At 50.1% G+C, this 21,308-nt stretch overlaps 5 protein-coding genes across 5 annotated transcripts; 2 read left to right on the forward strand and 3 right to left on the reverse strand.

Moving 5' to 3' along the window:
* Positions 1–5,718: 5,718 nt before the first annotated feature.
* On the forward strand, positions 5,719–7,154 carry LTHEOB_10389 (uncharacterized protein; the record flags this gene model as incomplete). The annotated part of the gene is made up of 4 exons (XM_035507028.1): positions 5,719–5,872; positions 5,939–6,440; positions 6,501–7,090; positions 7,150–7,154. 4 exons carry the CDS (start codon positions 5,719–5,721, stop codon positions 7,152–7,154), a joined length of 1,251 nt encoding a protein of 416 aa, XP_035367926.1.
* A 224-nt stretch (positions 7,155–7,378) lies between these two features.
* LTHEOB_10390 (uncharacterized protein) lies at positions 7,379–8,526 on the reverse strand (the record flags this gene model as incomplete). The annotated part of the gene is made up of 3 exons (XM_035507030.1): positions 7,379–7,402; positions 7,473–8,465; positions 8,524–8,526. The coding sequence occupies 3 exons, from the start codon at positions 8,524–8,526 to the stop codon at positions 7,379–7,381; spliced, it is 1,020 nt and encodes a 339-aa protein (XP_035367927.1).
* Positions 8,527–9,303: 777 nt separating this feature from the next.
* Positions 9,304–10,277, forward strand: LTHEOB_10391 (uncharacterized protein; the record flags this gene model as incomplete). The annotated part of the gene is made up of 3 exons (XM_035507031.1): positions 9,304–9,513; positions 9,576–9,933; positions 10,009–10,277. 3 exons carry the CDS (start codon positions 9,304–9,306, stop codon positions 10,275–10,277), a joined length of 837 nt encoding a protein of 278 aa, XP_035367928.1.
* A 462-nt stretch (positions 10,278–10,739) lies between these two features.
* On the reverse strand, positions 10,740–12,598 carry LTHEOB_10392 (uncharacterized protein; the record flags this gene model as incomplete). Its single annotated transcript, XM_035507032.1, has 5 exons — positions 10,740–10,787; positions 10,851–10,909; positions 11,006–11,113; positions 11,164–11,583; positions 11,641–12,598. The coding sequence occupies 5 exons, from the start codon at positions 12,596–12,598 to the stop codon at positions 10,740–10,742; spliced, it is 1,593 nt and encodes a 530-aa protein (XP_035367929.1).
* A 7,233-nt stretch (positions 12,599–19,831) lies between these two features.
* On the reverse strand, positions 19,832–20,458 carry LTHEOB_10393 (Carboxylesterase; the record flags this gene model as incomplete). The annotated part of the gene is made up of 1 exon (XM_035507033.1): positions 19,832–20,458. One exon carries the CDS (start codon positions 20,456–20,458, stop codon positions 19,832–19,834), a length of 627 nt encoding a protein of 208 aa, XP_035367930.1.
* Positions 20,459–21,308: the final 850 nt, after the last annotated feature.

Genomic DNA, 21,308 nt, shown 5'->3' on the forward strand with positions numbered 1-21,308 from the left:
TTTGCGTTTGATCAATATCGATACTGGACCCAAGACTATGTTCACCCATCACAAGTTCGAAGTTCTGCTCGTTCAGGGGTGGGAGATGGAGGATTGTTGCGTGGTTTCTTTTTGCGATAACTCCTGCGGCATGAGGAATCCTGGGCCCCACTGTTCGCGCCGCAACGGTGATCAAGCCTTCAAAAACGGCGCTTGACCGTGGGGGCCAACTCTGCAGACTCGCTCATTTTTCGGACATATGCACACCACAAATCAGCATTCTCTAAACCCCGTTCTACTCGATTCAAGACCTTACCCAGCGTTGCAATGCTCGTTGCATCGCGGGTGATGGCCATGATCTCCGAGTCAGGGTCCAGAGCAAAGACCACACCCGTACCCCCGGATCGACGCGTCTGTGTATGTGGGGCTCGCCGAAGCCGCGAACACCATCGGCTTTAAGCGACCGTCCTGCTCTAGCCGAGCTACAGCAAAGAGCCGCGCATTCCTGTACGTACGCCTATAGAATAGGGGTGAAAGTGCCGAAACTGCTCCGCTCATCAAGGTAGATCTACTTGAAATTGTGGAACCTTTCTCTGGATACGGGCAACTTTTTTTTCACATGCAAAATGCTTCTCAAAATTTGACAAGCTGCATCGGGGAACCGAGAAGAAAGAGGGAAAAGCCAGTACGAAATCGCGCACCTCCTCTACATTATTTGAGGAGCTGGTGTCAAAGCTTTTTGCCGATGACGGCGTGAACCACTCGTGCGCCGTCAACTGCCCGCAAAATCAAGGCAGCCATAAACAAGAATGACCGTCAAAAGCACCTACTTTCCCGCGCTGCACTCTGCACGTTAGGCTTGCGGAGAGTTTGTTAGTGCTGTCAAATGCATCCTTCTGTTCTAGAAAGGCTCGCTTGACCGGGATGTACAAGCACTAAAGGCCGTTAGCAGCAACGTGTTTGCCCAAGAATTTACCGAGCGCGCCGGTCGTGGGATAAGGTTTCGCTATGTACGATTCAGCTTGCCGCGCGTTAATGCACGCTTAAGCCCACTTCTAGCCTCGGCGGCGAACCTGTCGATCCTGACGCCCCTGTAGCGCTTCCTCCGTTTTTAGCTCGCCTCACTTTCCCACGTCAGGTACCCGTCGACTGACATCCTACAGTGACCGCTCTTTTCTGCCCGAGATCGCCGCTTTAGAGTGGCAATCATGCCTACCATCAGCTATCCCTCGTCGTCCTTCGGCCTTGGCGCAGATCTCACGACTCGACAGACTTGGCAGCACGCCGTAAGCGGGGCTGTCTTGTCTGAAATATGACCCAACAGGGAGGAGAGTAGCAGACTGGGATCATTCTGTCTGCACGCAGGTTTTCCAATAGCAACACCGCATCTCAAGCATAGCAATCTCCTCAAACGCAAGGATACCACATTCTCTTCTTTCTAATTAAGTTTGGAGAGGACTGTGCATAATAGTAAAACGTGTACTCATAGAGTATCGCGGGAAGGATCTATGTTTTTGTTCTACATGACTTTCAAGTCCTGCACAGTCCATCCAGACAGATATTCGTCGGCAACATCTTTGTCAGGGTGGTTCATGTGCAAGCCAAACACGCCGACACGCAAGAATTCCGTCCTTTCCAGGCTGATTGGAAATAACACAAGACCATATCTCGGAAACCGATCTAACAAGGCTGCGGTTTCGAGCAGATATAATTGATCCTCTTGATTGTGATTCTCATCTTCCAGTGGGTTCCAGTCCAAGAAATAGTCCAGACGACAATGTTCGGATTCCGTTCTCCACCCAGTTACCCAGGGCAAAGACTCACCAGAACGATTTTCAAGAGGTGACTGCATCTCATCGGAACGATCATCAAGAGTAATAACTCCACTGGATGGGCGGTGTGTAACCTTGTGGACCTTTCCGCGGAAAGTTATAGACGAACCAGGCCGCAATCGGACTGCTGCATCCGACTTCGCCGGCATGAGGTCATATCCAAGGACTTTTAAGCTGTCGGACTTCCCGGTTTGAATCAACAAGTCGTGTGGTATTTCGTCCCTGGACGCCCAACTCCAGGATGGCGCACAGTAGTCACCAGGATCATTTAGTTCGCACAGCATCTGCCGAAACGACATAGTGGGATGGCAGATCCCCCACAACAAGTCGAAGCAGAGATTTTCGTAGAGGAAAAATCCTGCAATGTACTGTGGGCCGTTTCTTTCTTCCGTCGTCAAATGTTTGAAATCCTTAGCAGGGCCGGCGGCTGCGGCTAATTTGTCCGAGCGGTATGTGAGTTTCCTGAGGCAGTACTCACTTAACACCCATCGAATCCATTCGTTCGGAAGTCTCGACCTCCCTCCAGGAACTGCCCCGTCTTGGACTTTTACGGAGCCGTCCTCTGACCGTATATGTTGACGGCTCTTCATGTGCAACATTTTCTCCCCAAATACTAGGAGCCGCAAAGACATGTTTTGCTCTTGCCAAACCCACCCTCGACTATTCCACTTGGAGGCCGCCAAATCTTGGGTCCAGGAGCTCGCGGTCCCTGATTCCTGTGGGGAAATCACAGAATGCAGTCCCGACATATCCACAAGGTGAATTGAAAAACTCCCCTGGATGTTGGGATCCACGGTGGACTGAAATCCGAGGCGGAGATTTTCGTCGGGCCGGTTTCGCAGGAATGAATCTTTAGAAGAGAAGGCAGCGGCTGCACCAATTGTGACGGTCGAATGGCAAAAAATCTCAGACATCTTTCCGGATTGCTCTTCCCAGTCCGACTCACTATCTTGGATGATACAAAGCGCATCAATCCATAGATAGCGGAGTTCGAGTGCTCGCGTCACCACTATTGCATCCTTGAACAACTGTGGGATCTCGTCATATGGAATTCCCTGCAGGTGTTTCTCCAATGATTCGGAAGTTGTTCGAAGTGGCAGCGATGTAGAGCCCCAACAATAGCTCAAACAAGCGTAGCCGGGACTATGTGGTGGCGATTTCCGGGTGTCGATGAGCTTTACAACTTCAGCAGTATCTGTTTCTCCGATGTCGAGTAACATTCGTGGGAAGAAGTCCTTATCGGTTCGAGAACCCTTACCATCCACGGTTCGGATAGGAGCACTTATCCAGCGGCGAATGCGTTTGACATTTCCTGGAGACAATGGGGCCTTGGGATTCACGGGTCTTCTCCTGATCTGGAGCCAGTCGCGACATTTACCTGTTGGGAAACAAAACTTAGGAGGCAAATTTTAATATACCGTATTCGTACTTACCTGGCAATGCTGTGACTTTGAAGCTGAATTCCGCAAGCTTCTGATCCAGGTCGGGATGGCTCGGCCTGACACCCAACGCACCAAGCGAGTAGTATGGCCTTTCATGTATCTTTACCCAAATGCCACGAAGTCCGAGCCAATAGTATTCTATCTTTATCCTGAGTGGTGTAGTCGTAGTCGTCCACCACGCCTGGTCTCCAAAACGCTTGGTGAGCGCTCTGGCCAATACAGTGCAGAATCGACATTGATTATCCAAACTCGTCCGGCCGCTTGACAATTCTGGGAGGTCTGGTGGTGTGACCGCACGTTCGTAGTTGTTTCCTCCTGCCCAAATTGTAGAATCCCAGATATCCTCATCATCGCGCCATTCAATGTTTGGGAATGAAAGAAATGTCTTCGATCCGTCTGACGACGTGCCTAATTCTCCCCCGGCACGAGAGTCATCGAGCCTGAGGGATTCGGCGCAAAATTCACATAATGAGTCCCTGTTGGGGTTTGAAGAAGGAGGTTTTGGAGTCGTCTCGATGAAAGAGGCTGCGACTAAGCCTTCCATGTTCATATCGGAGTTGTCGTTGGCACGAGAGTCTATGTCCGTGTGTGAAAAAGGGCGGTGCTGCTATGTTTTCTTCGGAATATAATTTAAGGTGTAAGGTTTTTACAAGTGGATCCAGTTGACCAATCAACGGTAGCTACGTGTCACACGCTATTGTGTACACGGAGGCGTTGCGGCCGACGGCTGGCGTGAATTCATTTGTTTCTCGTATCATGGGTAGTTAAAGCTATTGTCTAGATGTAATGCAGAATTAATATGTAGATAAAACAATTCCACATTTGCACCCGGACGATAACTTTAACCACTTATATCTATTCTTTTTCTTTCTTTTTCTTTAAAAAAAAGCGTAAGGTATACTTACTCTATATTCTATAGCCATACTTAAACTTTAATAAATATGTTACAAAGTAAAATGAATTATTTAGCTAAGCTCTATATAAGAAAGAAAACTTCTAAAAATATAAATAGATAAAGAGGAATAAAGTTCCGTGCGTGAGAATCCTTAGAATTGCTGGTGAGAGAGTATATTATCTTACTCCGTCTGTGGTCTTTTTAAAGTTTTCAAAATGAATGAGACACTATCTACTTCGCCCTGCAGATCCACTCGCACTTCTACCCCTACCTCTACAGGCTCTTATCGAAACTTATCCATTGGTCGAGAAATTCAACGGCGTGAGTCGTTAGCTATCAGCGAGGAATGGATTTCAGCATATTTCTATATTAGGAAAAAATTGGACCGAGTAGAGGGAGGAGTGGAGGTGGTAGTGGATCTGCGGGGCGGAGGAGATACAGCATCTGGACTACAAGATTGCAACAATACCCACTTTTCTCCTCAAATTCCATTCTCCTGTGCACATTAGAACATTAAATTTAAATTACGTCTCCTATGAAATGCGCGCGGAGCAGAGAAAGTTCAATTTGGTTGAGGCTGTTCTCTCGTGGCTCAGCTATCCACGGCTGTTTACATGGCGCATGCGGCGTGGGGGCGAAAGGTGTTCAGTGAAGAAAGTTTAGCGAGCTTTCTGGTGGGATAAACCCCCACGAAAACGATCAGCTACCGCCGTGCAGGTCATTTGAGATTACCCCGCGCCCTCTGACGGATGCTTTTTCGAACGTTGGGATTGCCAATGTCGTCACCGCTCACCGCCATCTAATCTGCACCGCCTCGTTCCGCTGTCACCGTTCAACAAGACCCACATTCCTAGCGCAGATCTCAAAAACATCGTAGAACAATAATTTAAAGACCTTTTTTTCTTCTCATTTTATGAGCAGGATTCGCTGAAGGTAGCTAGACCGACATTGAAGGGTGATATAAACACTATTTCTGCGCATCCCGCGGGCTTCTAGGCGATGCGTAGATTGTTGACGGCGCTGAGCTGCGTGACGAGGCTGTGGGCGAGGTTCATGGCCGCAGCCTTGCAGCCTTGCGGCTCTGCGGTACAATTTTTGCTTACGAAGCGATGCCAGCACATACATTGCTAAGCCCGCGATCGCTTCGCGGAATTCGTTCTCAAAAAGGAGACAAGAGCCTCAAGATTTTCCGATCATGGCCCCCAAAAATCGGGGTCGCCGCAAATGCGTTCCTCGCGTCGATGGAAGACTGAAACGAAGCCCCACCAGCCTCGCTTCTGCAGGCCTTCTGAGGTCATGCATCTCGGATCCCAACAGGTGTTCTTCGTGCGTATGCTTGCAGCATGATCGCCTTACGGCTACGCCGGCTCAGCTCGGGCCAGCCCGTGCGTGCATGCATCTGCTGCAAGTGCATCCGGTTTGCGCAGCACACCAATCGGCGCACACTCGACCGAGGCGCATGACCTTCAGCCACGCCTTAAAATTTTTATTTTTCTTTCCTTTCTTCCGTGCGGCTCTTCCTACCCTTTGGCCAAGCCGAACCGGAATCTCACCGGTCAACTCAGCCACCATGTCTTCTGAGGAGGAGGACTACGTGCTGCCGCCGAAGTTTTACGATGCTGCCTGGGATGCACTTCCCAAAAAGGAAGAAATCGGAGGACTTCAGTTTTGCCGAGCCCCAAAGCTACACGAATGGGTCGTAAAGCTACATTTCAAGCATGGAGGTCCGTTTTGTGCCAGAACATGAGTATAACATCGGATCGAGCTCACACGTGCATCGCTGTGAATAGTGAAAGGGCCAAGCACGGGGACTGGGTTCTACATCAATGTGCCCGATGCTGAATGCTACATCATATTGACGGCTGGCCACAATCTAATCGACAAGGAGAAAAGCTTGTCGGAAAATTTGGAAGTTGAGTTGACACCTACGGAGAGGTATAAGGTTGCGGAAGAAGGAACGGATTTCTTCATCTCCGCTGCTTACAGGGATAACCCGACTCACGAAAGTGCGGAGTTTGACTATGGTGCTATCTTTGTCCCCAAGCCCAAGAAGTCTGATGCACGAGGTTTCGGCTTTGCTCTGAAGCTCGGCCATGACAATCTTCAAAAGAAGCACTTGGCCATCAGCGGCTATCGGGTAAAGACACATCAAGGACAACCAGTGATAAGCACTGGAAGCTGCATGGGTTGCTGGGAGAATCAGCTTGAGTACGAGATCAACACGGAGCCGGGATTGAGCGGATCACCCGTGTACATGCCGTATAGAGGGCATGAAACGGTTGTTGCAATCCAGTGAGAGTTCATTCAGTTCCCTCCTTTGTTTGATAGATGAAGGAAATTAACATTCTGCAGCAACAACGGACCAAAAGGAAGAGGTCGAGGGAGCAAGGGGACACGCCTGAACGAAAAGGTCCTCGGGGAGATCTTCAGCTGGGCCAAGGTCGGCCACCGCAACAAATCCCTGAAGGTCTTCAACTCTGCAAAGCCACCGCATGGGGACCTTTACCTCCGGTTCTTGCCCGATCCTGGGCAGGAGCGTGGCTGGGTGCGGGCGGGCTACGAAGGCCTGGACACCAGCTTTGACGTTTTCCCCGCTTACGCACCCCCGTCGCACTACGAGGACTCGAACACGGTTCAACACGTGTTCCGCTTCTTGCTTCCGAAAGGCTGGCCAGGCTCGGCGGAGAAGCGGTGGGTGCTGTGGGACTTCACGAGGCAATGCGTGACTTTGACCAGCACGCTGCAGGACTATTGCTTCCCGAGATTGGTGGAAGATTCACAGGCTCCACACCCGTTTTGGATCAGGCTGGAGACGCCGGATGGTCATCTGGTGGAACCCAATTTGGATGCGGCTGACTTGACATCCGCGGATATCGCGATGGGTGACCTAGATACTCCAGGAGTGTCATTCGGCAAAAGCCGCAAGAAAAGACTCAATGTAGGTACAGCCGGAACCTCCTTATCCATGAAACATTTGCTTTTACTGACAATTTTATTTTAGACTAACCGATTTCTATTGGTATGAGTTGAGGATTCTTAGCAAAGTGGTGTTTGTATTTCAAAACCCGGATTTATGATCACATCCCCTTCGTACTTTATGTGTATTGCCCCAACGCCTGAAACCATTGATGAAAAACAACTTAAAAAGGAAATTTTATTACATTCTGAGCTTGATACACCCGTGCGAAAAATAAGGCCAAAGATAAAATGAAAAAAAAAAACCTGTCCCACTAGATGCGCGTCTTAAGCTGGCTCTGCACTTTCGCCACGGTTTCGCGAACCCCTTGGAAAGATAAAGGCACGTAGGCATGAGATGGGACTCACCCCAGATTGCCCTAGCCATCTCAGCCATCCGCATCCGCAGAGTGCTTCCAGAAGCATAAAAGTGCGAATGTTGCAGAATTTGAACGCAGGAATGCGTCGGACTATGGGCTCCATGCACCGAGGAATCCAATAGCGACCGGCAACAAGAGCAGCGTCGGTGATGATGATAATGCCAGTGATCAGTGCCATCAGCTGGCCTGGAGTTCGAAGGTCGTTCGAGGGCGTCAAATGATTCCATCGGATGGTGAGCTCGACCGCCACAACCACTAGAATCCAAAGCGGCCAGGCTAGAAACAGTGCGATCGTCTCGATCTGTTTCCATCCCATGATCTCGTCGATCTCTTTGAGTGTTTCCGGTTCCGTCTTCTTCCAATCGTACCCCTCTCCAATTCGGCCTTTGAAATAGAGACCCCCGACAACCTTCGCGACGCGGATGACCTTGTACGCAAACGACAGAGATGTGAGAGCATCAATCGCGCAGTAAACCAGCACCAGATAGCGGAACCAGCCATTGAGTCCGACCTCGGCAAAGAAGAAGACGACATTCGGTGTGCCCAGCGTAGGGAGGTCGCCGTCGACCAGCCTTGCAAACGTCCACAGCAACGCGGCACACGTGGCCAGCTCGACGACTAGCATAGTGGCCAGCCCGAGCATCTCGCCGACGATGGTGCGTGAGTTGGCTAGTGTGGCCTTGGCCGGGAAATTGAGGCTGATAATGATGAGGAGCACGATGACAGCCTCGGCGGGGCTGAGGAGCCCGCGGGCCGCATAGCCGAACCATGATGCGAGCATCGAGATGGTGATGCTGCCAGAAGCAACTTTGAGGCCCTGGCCGTAGTCTTTCTCGCCGCTGTACATGTACAGAAGCATGCCGAGTGATTGGAGGTAGAAGCCGATGCGGACACCCAGGCCGTAGAGGTCTTGACCAGCGTCAGAGTTTCCAATCTCGGGCTCTCGGGTGAAGAGGGTGGGGATGCCGGAAATAGACATTGTCTGGGGTACTTTTGTGAGCAGTCGGATCAGGTTTGCCCAAACTTGTGGATTATCTTACCATTTGTGATTGCTGAAAGCCCTTTCAGTCAATTCAAGTGCTGTGCTTTGTGTCAGATAGCATTGGTCTTCGTGGATGAACCTTTAAATGAGAAAATCAATTCCATCATGCCCAAGCCACGCTCGAGCAAAGGCTCATTCAAGATCCCCTGTGACGCAATACGGTGAAGACATTCTAGGGCTAACAGCCGTGCATTGCCACCTGGGACGGAAATTTGGCGAATTCGACGTCGAGGTTGCCTTGGTACACAGCCTTTGTTACACAGCCTTGTGCTACGATGCATACCCTTAGTGTTGATCAATTGCACAGTGCGGTGTGAACATGCAGCTTGCTACAATGTGGCGGCTCGGCTAGATCATCAGCTGAATATTTCGACGAGGCTGAGAAGGCGGCGCCTTTGCTGCCTGCGGCCCCCACTCTCGTAGATCACGCACAGATCTTCTCCACTACCTAGCGTCCCACGGCGACGCCGATGATGCACGCGACGGTTCCATACATCCGCATCAAAAAAAAAAAAAAAAAAGATCGGCTGCAGAAGCAGAGCCGCACGACATCCGGACACTTGCAGATGTGCGTTTTGTGGAGACGGTCACTGAGTGGATAGGACTTCCGAAAGCGTACATTGGCACATACGTCACTCAACAAGTCATGCGTGCCACGTACCCTCAGGTCAAAAAAAAAAAAGTCAATCAGAACCTGATAGAAGTGTTACATTCTGGCATTTATTTATAACGGTGTAATAGGTGCGGAAAGAAACGAGACACCCACCTTGGAGACACAATGGACTTCGCCGCTCAGGATATTGTGAACTACCTTTGTGCCAGTGCTGGCGCTATTCCGGCCGACAGGCCTGGAATTTACTTGGCTGAGCAAGATGAGACTGAGCTGATCGAGAAGCTTTGGACGGGAACTGAGACTGCCGAGGAGCTCGTTGTTGCCGAGGATGTCAGGGAAAACACACCGGCTCTGTTCCTGCAGGATGAAAAGGAGGTAAGCGAGCTTCAACGTCTGAATCTACGTCATGGGTATGGCGGAGCTAATTTATATTGCAGCGTTATGCTTTCAGCGTTGATATCAACAAGAAACTTCAGCGTCATAGATTCGACAAGAACCTTGATGAATGGGTGAAGGACAATCTTCAGGGAGAGCAGCCAATCCTCATCCACGGGATGAGCAGACTCAGTGGCGGCATTGTCGACGGAACTCACTTTGTCTTCTTCGAGAACCTTGACGGCCAGCTTCAAGCGGTCAGGATTTCGCACAAGGGAGAATGCCAACAACTCCCTCCAACTCCTGTCCAGTCTCAGCAGGGATGTCCGCACTCCGCCCTGGTGACTGGAGATGGCTTGGTCCATCTCTTCTACATGCATCAGGAAGACAACTCCATTCATCATTTCACCACGCAGCTTGGTGCCGAGGGGTTTGAAGGCACGTTGTCCATCCTTTTCCTACTCATATATGCCATATACTGACTAAACCTATTAGATGTCATCCTCCCTGGTACAGATTTTGACGATGTCCAAATCGTCAACTTCTTGGTCATTCCCTATGAAGACTTGACCTTCGACATGTTCGCGCTGCTCTCCTCGGGGAGGCTGGTGGTGGTCGACAAAATTGGGACGAAGACTTTGCTGGGGCAGGTTAAGGATGGCCAATTCACTGCTGCCTCCAGTGAGGAGTGTGTCATAGAGGCGGCTGCCATGGTCAAGAAGGGAATTAAGGCAGCATCGGGCATCAAAAGCAAGGGTAAATAGGGCTGCGGGTGGTTGAGTTAGGGATACCAAGTTTCGTTTTCAAGTTTTTGAATTAGGGAGGCCGCTGCAATATAGTGTTTTCCTCACACCGTTTCCAATGCATACATGCATCTTGCAATGGATGAACCTGGGGGCCCTACGCTCATATCGGACCGTTGTCCTGCGAACAGACTCGGGCTCCCCCTTCCGATACGACAAACGTAGATGGTTGTTGTGCAGCCTGAACCATCAGTAGGGGACCCGTCAGGGAGCTCACTAAGCTTGTCAAACGGGCAGAAAGGATGTTGGAGTAATGATGAGAGCTCGAGGTCTGCGTGATCATAAGGCGACAGTTGATAAATGGCAAAAATGAGATTTTCTAAAATGGTATCTGCAAAGTCATGAACATAATCTCCCTTTCACCCCAATCCCTTAACCCTACATTCTAGCTTCCTCCCGCCAGTATGAAGACACCACTCCAGCTCAGATGGAGTCTGCATCAAGGATAGGACTCATCAAAAGTTGCAGCAGCTATACCGCAACGGTCAGTTAGTGATATGATAGAAATATCTCAATAGAAATGTCTGCACTTACCCACTGCTCCATTCGGGCCTCGTTCTCTTGGTGATGCCTGAATTCGTCGTCCAACCGCTCTGTAAATATCGCAGTCAGGAGCGAGTCACAAAGTCATGATTCCGTTCTTGAATGCCAAATCAAGCGAGATCATTTCATCAACGGAATACACCTACCAGCAGTGCAGTACAAGACGTCCTTCAAATTTGGATCCCTGTCAAGGGACCTCAGAAACTCTCCTGCCATATCATCGGAGCCAATCTGGCTGATTTGAAACCGTACGACTATTTGAACAGTCAGAACAGATTGCAAAAGAGAAGGGGGTGGAGCTTACCGGTCCGATCATAGCCATGCTTCTTGAGTGTCTCGCCGCATTCCAAAATAGCCTTCTCCAGGGTGTCAACTTTCTCCACAGTTCCCTCCGGCCCTGCTGGATGCCCGTCGGTGATGATGGACACGAGGAGTGGACGTTTAAAAGTTCCGTTCTTGAGTGGCTCGTAGACTGCTTCATTGAGTACTTTCGTTTTCAAGTTCGTACCAATCTCTGACCAGCCATTCAACGGCAGATTCCTCATGATACTGTCGATCGTATCCAAAGAGGGTCTGGACATCTCCGGGGTGGTTGGCTCGTTGATAAAACGCAGTTCAACACCCGTCTCGTCAGGAACCAGGCGGGTTGTAATACTGGCGATTCTCTTGACCACCTCTCTCTGGTGCTCATTGCGTTCATAGTCCTCCATAGACCCGCTATCATCTGCAATCAAGTTGTCAAACGGGAGAAACGGACAAAAGTGACTTAGGGAATGCATACCGAGATAGAGATAGGGCTGGTAAAGTGCGAGGCGGCACAGGTCATTCGTATTGAGAACGTTGGACGGGTCCTCGTTCAACCGCACGGCTCGCTCGACGACCTTCTTCAGGAAGGTGTCTCCTGGAGGGAAAAAGCGGTCGAGCTTAGAATTCTCTATGAATTCGCTCATGTGTTGCTCGAATTCTTCCACCGGTTTCGGCTCTTGGTAACGCTGTAGAACTGTCAGCTCAAGCTCTATGAACGGGAAGGAAGTACATGCCTCCGGGAACCACCTGGACTCAAACCAACCACTCATGTTGAACCTCTTCTTGATAGCTTGGGCACCAGAAGCGATAAAGCAGCCGGCGGTGGCAACAGCCGTTGCTGCTTTAGCGGCCGCTGTCCACTTGCTGAACTTGTTCGACCATGCAACAACGCCGAGTACTAGCCCGCTAAGTGCGAAAAGAGCTGTGAATCGATCGCCATGTCTGTCGTTCCGAGGATGCATGGCCTGCAGTATGTCACGGTCCTTCTTCTTCTCCGCTACCGCCAATGCCGACTCTCCCTTCTCATTCTGTTTCTCCGGAGACGCTCCCGCGTCAACGAGCGTGCTGATGATTGCAGGCGCCCTGTCGTTCTTGACCGCAGCCAATAGGGGCGTGGAGTTCTGATCAAGCTCCGACGGCTTCGACGGGTCAGCCTTGTGGGCGAGCAGGATCTGGATGATGCGGCCTGCGTTGTGCTTCGTCTTGGCTGCAGCGACCCAGAGCGGAGGTCGCGCTCCATTTTCCCCGTTTGGGTTAGCGCCCTTTTCGAGAAGCAGCTTTACCTGTTTTTCGTGGCCAAACCACACTGCCACTCCCAATGGAGTCAACAAAGTAGTGGGGTTAACGGTCGCTAGTTCCTCGACCGCATGAGGCTCTTTCAGGTCATTCGCTGTCAGCGATCCTTCCTCAGCGCGCTCGTAGATGGTCGACATGGCGTGCACAGAAATTTTGGAGGCTCGGAGAAGATAGACAAGATTTGCTGAACACTGTAAATCTGTCCTCAGGTTTCCAAACTTATAGAGTCATATTCCATCCCAACACCAGCTTCGACACCGCGGTGGGTAGATGGTTGCATGCAGAGAAGCACGAGCTCACCGCCCACCGCCCACCGCCCTTCCGAAGTTCGCCGTGCGGCTGACCGCCTGCGGCACGCGAACCTCGCCCTTGTTTTCACTCTAGCGCAGCCTCGTGGCTCCAAACACCGAGACGACGGTACGAGCCAAGAGGAGGTGAACGGTTCGGCGAGGTCTGAGCGTTGCAGATAGCTTCCAGAAGGCTCGTCGATGCACGATGGCGGTAGAGTTGATGAGCACACGCGTGGCCACTGTGAAAAGAATTTCAACGGACACGAGGTCACTTGCCTTGGGTGATGATGCAAGCCTCGCAAATCTTCGTCTATCATGCCCAATATTGTGCAAGAACCCGAAAAGCGCTTCCGCAGCGGGGCAACGGTCCGTCGTTATCGCCCCACTTCGCAGACCGAAACTCTTCATTCTTCGCGCCTCGTGATGGCTTAAGACACAGCAGCTATGACTGATGCTGTGGTGTGTACATACACGTGTGCAGGAATTGATTCAAGCCACATGAGAATGTTGCGCTGGACTTCCGTTGGCAAAGACAGCCATCACAAAGGCTTCGACAGAGGAATATCAGAGTTCCTTCAGGTCCGTGCTGATGGTTCATACGTAGGAGAACCATTGACTCGGGTCTTTAGTAAGCCATGCGGCTCGTGCCACGGACAAGGTGTAAACAATGCTCTCGAAATTCTGGATGGTGCAGATGCGCCTCTGTCATGCATACTCACAAGTCGGATTCAGCCGAAGAAAAGGCTCAGCGGAGACCTACGTTACCTTTGTTACCCCTTGCCCGACCTGAACCTGGTTGTGTAAAATGTCTGAATCCAATTAAAAGTTTTGGCCCCCAAATATGATCATGCTTGTAACTCCTGTAGAAAGCTGTGCTGCAAATTAGCATTGCGCAGCAAGTGTCTATGATGAAACATTAAACACGATCCGTCCCAAAGAATAATAGCTTTGTCGAGATGAGGAATGCTGTGGTGAGACACTTTTAAAAATAGCGTCGATGCAAGTCAGAGGTTGCGTGTATGTACAACGATTGCACTCGATCCCAAGCACTAACACTCCTTTGTTAACAATGACAAGGCTGAGATGGTAAACTAATCTTGTTCAGTTGATCGATATCGAATACAAAACTTAAATGTTTCTTTCATGCGTAAAAGGACATGAGGGCAAAAGCAAACAAAAGAATTCAGGACATGGCAACGGCCGTAGAGGAATTCCCATGCAAAGGAGGACCTATTGTCGTAAATCAGCTGAAAATGTTTGTAACTTCTCTTTGTTGTCCATCTTGTACACTGTAATCCATGCAATTGGATTAGGAATGTGTTACTCCAAGGTGGCTGAGCACGTGTGCAACTGGGGCGTGAAGCTCCGCAAGCCTCTCGGTTGCCTAAAAATATCCTCTAGCCTTGGAAATTCATCTCGCACGTTGACCTCATGAGTCTCAGATGATCTGTGGGATATGTATGCGCTTATAGCTTGCTCAATCCACCAAACGTCGTCACATCTCAACCGTCAACGTCGTCACTCTGTGCTCAATTATTTTTCTACTTTCGCAACTACCTCAGAGATGACTACCATGATTTCCGCAAACGAACAAAGCTCTGATGGAGATATAGACGTCCAGTCTATTGTGTCTCAGGCAGATTCTCACCAAGTAGAGTCTCGGTTCACAACGATGGAGAGTATCGAAAGTGTCCAAATTGATTCTGTACCTCAGCTTTCCCAGGTCAGCGAGACTTCTGGGGTAGTTTCTCATGCAGATCAACTCCCAGTAGTACCAGACGCCAGATTGTCTGGAGAAAGCAGTGTTTCTGCACCATCAGACACCCGATACTCGGTTGTCTCGCCACAACATTCAGGTCAATCTCAAGCGCCATTTGTAGAGGGAAATTCCGCCGCTCTAGCCATATCCTCTGCTGAGACGGGAATACGAACCGACAGACCCCTGGATGCTATGGGTAAGTACATGGACAGAGTTTCAGTACCGAATGATATTGCTCAACACCATCATAGAGTCGCACAATCAGGATGTTTCCACGGCAATCGGCGCCCAAGACCCTACACCCGTCTCAACCGATGGGTGGTTTCCCTACACACTCAGCTGGCAATATTTGAGCCTTCTCATGTTCACCACCCTGGCGTTGATGATCACGGTCATCGTTCTGTACTGGTACTCCGCTACGCACTACGGCCTTTGGGACGTCAATGATTCCGCCGTTACTTTCTTTGGATGGCGCTTTGCGCCGTCAATCTTTGCTGTTATTTACGTGCAAATGACAGCGATGCTACTTGACGATGTCAAGAGAACCGAGCCATTTGCACGAATGGCAAGACCAGGTGGCGCGCCTGGTGCGTCAACAATCCTTCAATCCCCAGGAGCTTGGTGGAATGCCTTGTTCGATGGAATGTCAAAGAAGAAGAACGGTGGTTGTCGAAGCTGGGTTCTCATTGCCTCTTCCCTTATCAACATTCTCGGCTTTCTCACGATCTCTCCCTTGTCGCCATCTCTGCTCGAACCAGCCAGCGTCGCCATGGCAAAGCCCACAAACTTCACGGCACTTTCGGTGAATGCCACTCTTCCGGTGACTGTAGGACGGGAGACCTACTTACGCATCCTTGGAAACATACTCCAGGATGTCTCTACCTCAGCATGGATAACTGATGAATATGTTGCATTCCCAGTGTGGCCTTCTCATCTTGACAAGATTCCATTGGAGCCTTCATTATCTTCGACACCAGAAACCTGGGAAGCGAAGACAATCATAATGAACACAGATCTGGATTGCACACCGATGGAATTAAAGGATACCAATCATTCTATTTCCTTTGCATCAAACGACGGGTGTATCTGTAACATCACCTTTCCACGTACGATTCCAGATACTGGATTTGCATTTTGGGGACAGCCTCCGGAAAGCGACAGCATTTCGACAAATACTACATCAGAGTGTGGAGACAGAGAGTTCATAATTTCCATGCCAAGCTTGCTGGATCAAGACACCAAACAGATGAGGCTCCATTTGAACACCTCTGCGCATATATGCTCACCTCATTACTATATGGCTGAAATAAAAGTCACCATACAATCAGCAGGAGCACTGTCGTCTATCTCTTTTGATGGAAACAGGTATATCAAGGAACGCACTCCAATTCCATTCGACACGCTAAATATCGATGCCTTTCAACAACTAGCATTGTCTTCAAACTGGTCAATGTATACGCCATTCATTGCGCCCATTCCGCACGATACGAGGCCTTGGCTTAATGGTTTAACTTTACCATTGGGGGCCTTGTATGATTTCGATATGGAAAGAATGGTCAAGGACAAAAGTTTGGCGGCTCAGGCGAAACGCATAAAGCAAAGAGTCTTCGGCGAAGTAATTCAGCACTCGCTTCTTCAGCAGGAGGATTCAAATAACCGCTTGATGAGCGGCGAGGTGACAACAGATCAAAGGCGAATACTTGTGATCGCCGGTGTTGCAATTACGGTTGCAGTCATCCTTCAAATATCATCAATCCTGCTGATTCTTGTTTGGATCCTTTCAAGACGGTGGCGGCGAGCTCTCAACCTGAGAGGAGATCCTGCTAAAACAACCACGGTGTGCTCGTTGATCACAAATCAACCAAATGTCCGACAAACCCTACTGGGATTTGACCGAAGCTCCGAGAAACAGCTCTACCAGACCATTCGCGAAAAAGACTATGACACCTCGTATCGAGGTTTGCATGAGCGGGAACATGGCAGAGCGTTATCTAGTAAGTGAGACCCCTTGTTGCTGACAACGACATTGCTGATATTCGACAGCGGAACAACTGAATAGAGGAAGCTCCACTAGCATCACTTCGATACCGACAGTCCTTCGTCTGAGAAGTCTTTGCAGCCTGCTGGTATCCCTCATTCTGGTTCTGGCCTCTATCCTGGTACTCTACAAGCTTGCACAACGCTCAAATCTCCATCAAGCCTTCTTTACATACAACGCCAGCATAAAAGTACTAGGCCGAAAAAGCCCTGCGGTCGCACCAATGTCCATTATCCCAACACTTGTAGCTGTTGGGATAGGGCTCTGGTGGGGCTCAATAGATGCAACGTTCCGGAAGCTACAACCCTTTCTATCAATGGCTAACGCACCTACAAATGCTGCTCGTGGAGTCGCCTTATCATATCAGTCATCCTATTGGATCGCAGCTACATTTAAAGCAGCCTCAAACCGGCACTGGTTCTTATGTTTCATCACCATTGGGACTACATTATCTCAAATACGTAAGTTATCCTTTATTTTGTTCTCAATCGCAAACACAACGCAATAGGAGTTTAGGCAGCTAATAAACCTCATGTTTAGTTACAATCTCAATGTCGGCATTATTCCAACGCAGCCAGACAAATGAGATCGTCACTGTTGTGGTAGAACGAAGCCTCGAAATACGGGATGTACCATTTACCTACGAGACACGCAGCCCTTCGAGTCTATATGTCGATACGACCCCTTTCGCAGTCATCAGCCACCTTTATACCGAGCTATCTACGAATTGGCTTTATAGTGCCACCCTCCAATTAGCACTTAATGCAAGTCAGCCAAAATGGAGCCGAGATGGATGGAGCTTTGTTCCTCTCGACACGCAGGGTCTGGCCACCGGCCGTATTTCTGACCAATCGCGAGCATCGCTTTTCGACCCTATGATCAATATAACCGTACAAACGCCAGCAATTCGGGCTCGCCTCGATTGTACTCCATATGGTGAATTAGAAAATCATACAAAATGGCTTACTCACACGGATGCTACAAACTCCTCGATATGGGATCAAAGTACTATCCCGAAGAACATTTCGGATGCATATCAGCTTGGTCGAGATAATGGGAGATACGGGTCAATGGTCGGGTCAAAGTTCTTCAACACCACCTTCCTGACGCACCTAAGCACGATTCAGTGCTGCTCTAATGGAACCGACAATGCTGCAGGACAGGTCGCCCTCGGATACTGGTCTCTTGACATGGAAGAGAACGCCTACGGTGTTGGACCTCTGGACATTTCGATAAAATGGGTTTATGGAGATGGGATGTCAGGACCTCGAAAGTCTGGCGACGACAAATCTTTTAAGCGGCTTCTCTTCACCGACGTTCCTGCAATTAGCGCCATCCGTTGCACACCAGTCATGGAGACTTCCGAGGCAAATGTGACTGTCAGAGGTGATACGGGAGAAGTGCAATCGTTCACCATTTTGAGTGCAGCGGGAAAATATGACCACGCATGGAGCGACGCATTTGTCGTACGCGACAAAGATCCGAGAATAGATCAGTATAGTGAACTTGTCAACAGCACAACGAGGTAAGGTCTCAAATAATGTGCACTTTCAATAGAAATCTGCTTACAAGGATATCCCAGCTTCGGGGTTCTTTTTGAAAGATCCTTACTCACCTCCGCAAATGTCAAAGGTATCATTTCAGGTGGTGTACAGGGCAAATGGGAAGACCTTGATGACCAAGCCTTCAACATTCGGGATATCGAGAAAGGCCTCAATCTTGACTTCATGACATACTCGATGTACATGAAAGCTAAACAAGACCCCACTACCCTCACCAACGTCTCAGCGCTCGAGGATTTCGCACAAGAAACATTTTCGACCCTTTTTCAACATTTCGTCAGCAGCAACGTATCTCTAATGACTGGCAGCTGGGCGTACCAGCCAATCAACGCCACTCTTCCTGCAGAACTCGGAGCGGTTGATACATATGTGAATAAGGATCACCGCGAAAATGCGAATTACTCTATACCTCACTCTCAAACGAATCGTACGGCTACCATACAGGTATCAACACCCATCGAAGTGCTGGAGGTTAATGCTGCAGCAGTTTGGTTGAGCACCGCGATCATACTCTGGTTGATTGTCACTACAATCATTGTCGGGGCGCTTCAGCGCAGGTATCTACGCAACCTAAACCGCAACATAGATTGTCTTGGGGATGTGCTTGTCCTGGTTGCAGGAAGTGATAGACTGCTCCGACTGGTCAACGAAAGGGGACCCAGTGGACTGGACGGCGAGAAAGGTACCCTCACAAAGCTGGGCTGGTTCGAAGATGAAAGGGGGCAGCAGAGATGGGGAATAGAGGTTGTTGAGGGGCCTAGAGAGCCCAATGCAAATATTGAAGCTTCTGAAGAGGTTACGAGTACGACTGCTGATGTACCTGCGTCTTACGAGCTGCTGCCCATTCAGTCATGGCGCTCTTGAATTCTGGTATAACTGTAGTAGCTGAATTAGATTTTATTTCTTTTGCACTTCTATGTTTACGAGACTGCAATTTTATTTCAACTTCTCAGTCTGCAGGCCTGACTAGTGAGGTTTAGCCGCACATTACAAGATATCTGTCACAACTACACTTCGGACAAACATCAACCCAAGACTAACGTGCTGGACGGACTCTTGGATTGCGCAGGGGCTTTGCCGCAATGCTTAAGCTATGGTTCAAGGAATTGTTGTTGCCGATCTCGCGTGCTGTGCCACATATACCCCAGTCTTGACCACCCATCGAAGCGTAAAAGCGCCCCCACGACGCGACCAGTTCGATACCTACTAATATCAGGAATGCGAGCCTTCACAAATACCAATGAGGTGCGTTTGACGATATGGAATACTGTGCAATCGGCCATTGAATTATTTGTGTGACTGAACCCGCACACTTCCGGGTCATTATCTCTATTCTTAAGTTTCCGGCAGAACCACACCCCTCGCCCCAGGACCAAAATGGCGCTGCCATACTCATACTCCTGGCGCTTCAACCATGGCATAGCAGCTTTAAGCCTGGCGGCGACGGGTTACGTTGTTGGATCGAACTCACACAACCTTAACAGACTGGCCGCCGGTCTTTCGAGCTTGATAATTACGGCCGTAGCGGGGTTGAGAATTCCAGCAAGTCCGGTTGGTATGGAAGTCTCCGTCCGCTGTTCACAGCCATGCTGACCGGGGACAGACTGTGCGCGCTGGGATAATGCAGTTGTTGCTCGACTCGGGGCCCACTTGTATCAGCGCGTTGTATTTTGCTTATGATAAATTGGCCATGATCTTGATGTCTCTGCATTACCTAACATCTATAGACCGTTGTTATGCACAGCCCCCTTATAGACCCTACAAATCTCATCCACAGTCTCCTCCTCGACAGACTCACCCCAGGCCGTTCCATTGACCCCTATCACTTCCAAATCCTCTCCTGCACCCCCAACACTTGCCCAGCCAGGACCACCGTACGGATCTTTAGCGAAATCTGCCCATGATCGTTGGAGAAACCTGCTAAGTCTGGCTTGTTGGGCTGTGGTTTCGTTATTTCGCGGGTATGTGCCGAAGACGAGGCCAATCTCGGACGTGTGCCACGCGCCCGCGCCTGGAAAAGGCTGCGTGTTCGGAAAGCTGGCGTCGAAATAGTAGCGCCAGACACTGTAACCGGCCTGGGCGGCCGTGTTGGCGATGGCAGAAGTGGTGCAGGTGTAGCCATAATCGGTCAGGATGCGAGACTTGAGCTCCTCATCCGTTGCATTGGCCGGGTACGCCGCACGGGCAGCAGCCAGAGCGGCCGTGTCGTTGCCGAAGATCCCCTCAAGCATCAACTGCGGAGCAGGCATGGCTGATGTCAGGACGGATCCTTCGTCGGCGTTGGTGCCGATCAGGATGGGCACCTTCGCCGCTGTGCCCTGAGTGATGGCGTCCTCTACGGAGCGCATGTCAGTTCTACCATCGTAGACAGGAGTAAACCCAAATGGCCGATTGTCAAGGGCTTTCCTGATGCGATCGACATCCGCCATCCGCATGCATTCAAGCTGCGAGGATGCTGTAGAGTCGCATCCCAGCTCGGCTGCCAGGACAGCCCAAGACTTTTTAGTGTCAGCCGCAGGCCCCCGTGCCTGACTTTGCAATATAGCGGCACGGAATGGTAGAGGGCGAGGAGGATTGGCAATAAGCTGCTTGACCGAATAGCCGCCTGCGGACTCGCCAAATATGGTGACCTTTGACGAATCGCCACCGAATGCATGGATATTTTGAGATACCCAAGCAAGTGCTTTTCGCTGATCCAAGAGACCTAAGTTTCGGCTCTCTAGAGGTATCTCTGGAGAAGATGGGAAGCCGAATACTGATGACAGTGAGCAATTCGATCAGTTTGTTTGTTGGGTTCTATAGCCGGTACCATTTAGTCTGTAGTTCGTAGTCACTACAACCACATCTTGGGTAGCTGCCACTTCGGAGCCATCGTATTCATTCAGGCGCCCTGAGCCGAGTGAAAAGCTGCCGCCGTGGATCCAAAACATGACTGGCCAGCCATCCTGCGGTGCGGGCGTAGGTGGCGTGAATATGTTTAGATAGAGACAGTCTTCACTCTCTGGTGGAGGTGGGTCGTTGAAAATCTCTTTGAATAGCTCGCCTGTCGGTACTGATTAGTTGAATTCATCATCGTAGGTCGCAACGGAAATACTAGGGAATTGCTGGATGCAAGCTGGCTTGAATTGTTTAGCCTCGAAAGGCGAGCCCCTCGGCAAGGGATCTACCGGAGGTGAGAACCTTTGAGGCGGAGTCTGC

The sequence above is a fragment of the Lasiodiplodia theobromae genome, assembly GCF_012971845.1.
Source record: "Lasiodiplodia theobromae strain AM2As chromosome Unknown scaffold_38, whole genome shotgun sequence".
NCBI lineage: Eukaryota > Fungi > Ascomycota > Dothideomycetes > Botryosphaeriales > Botryosphaeriaceae > Lasiodiplodia > Lasiodiplodia theobromae.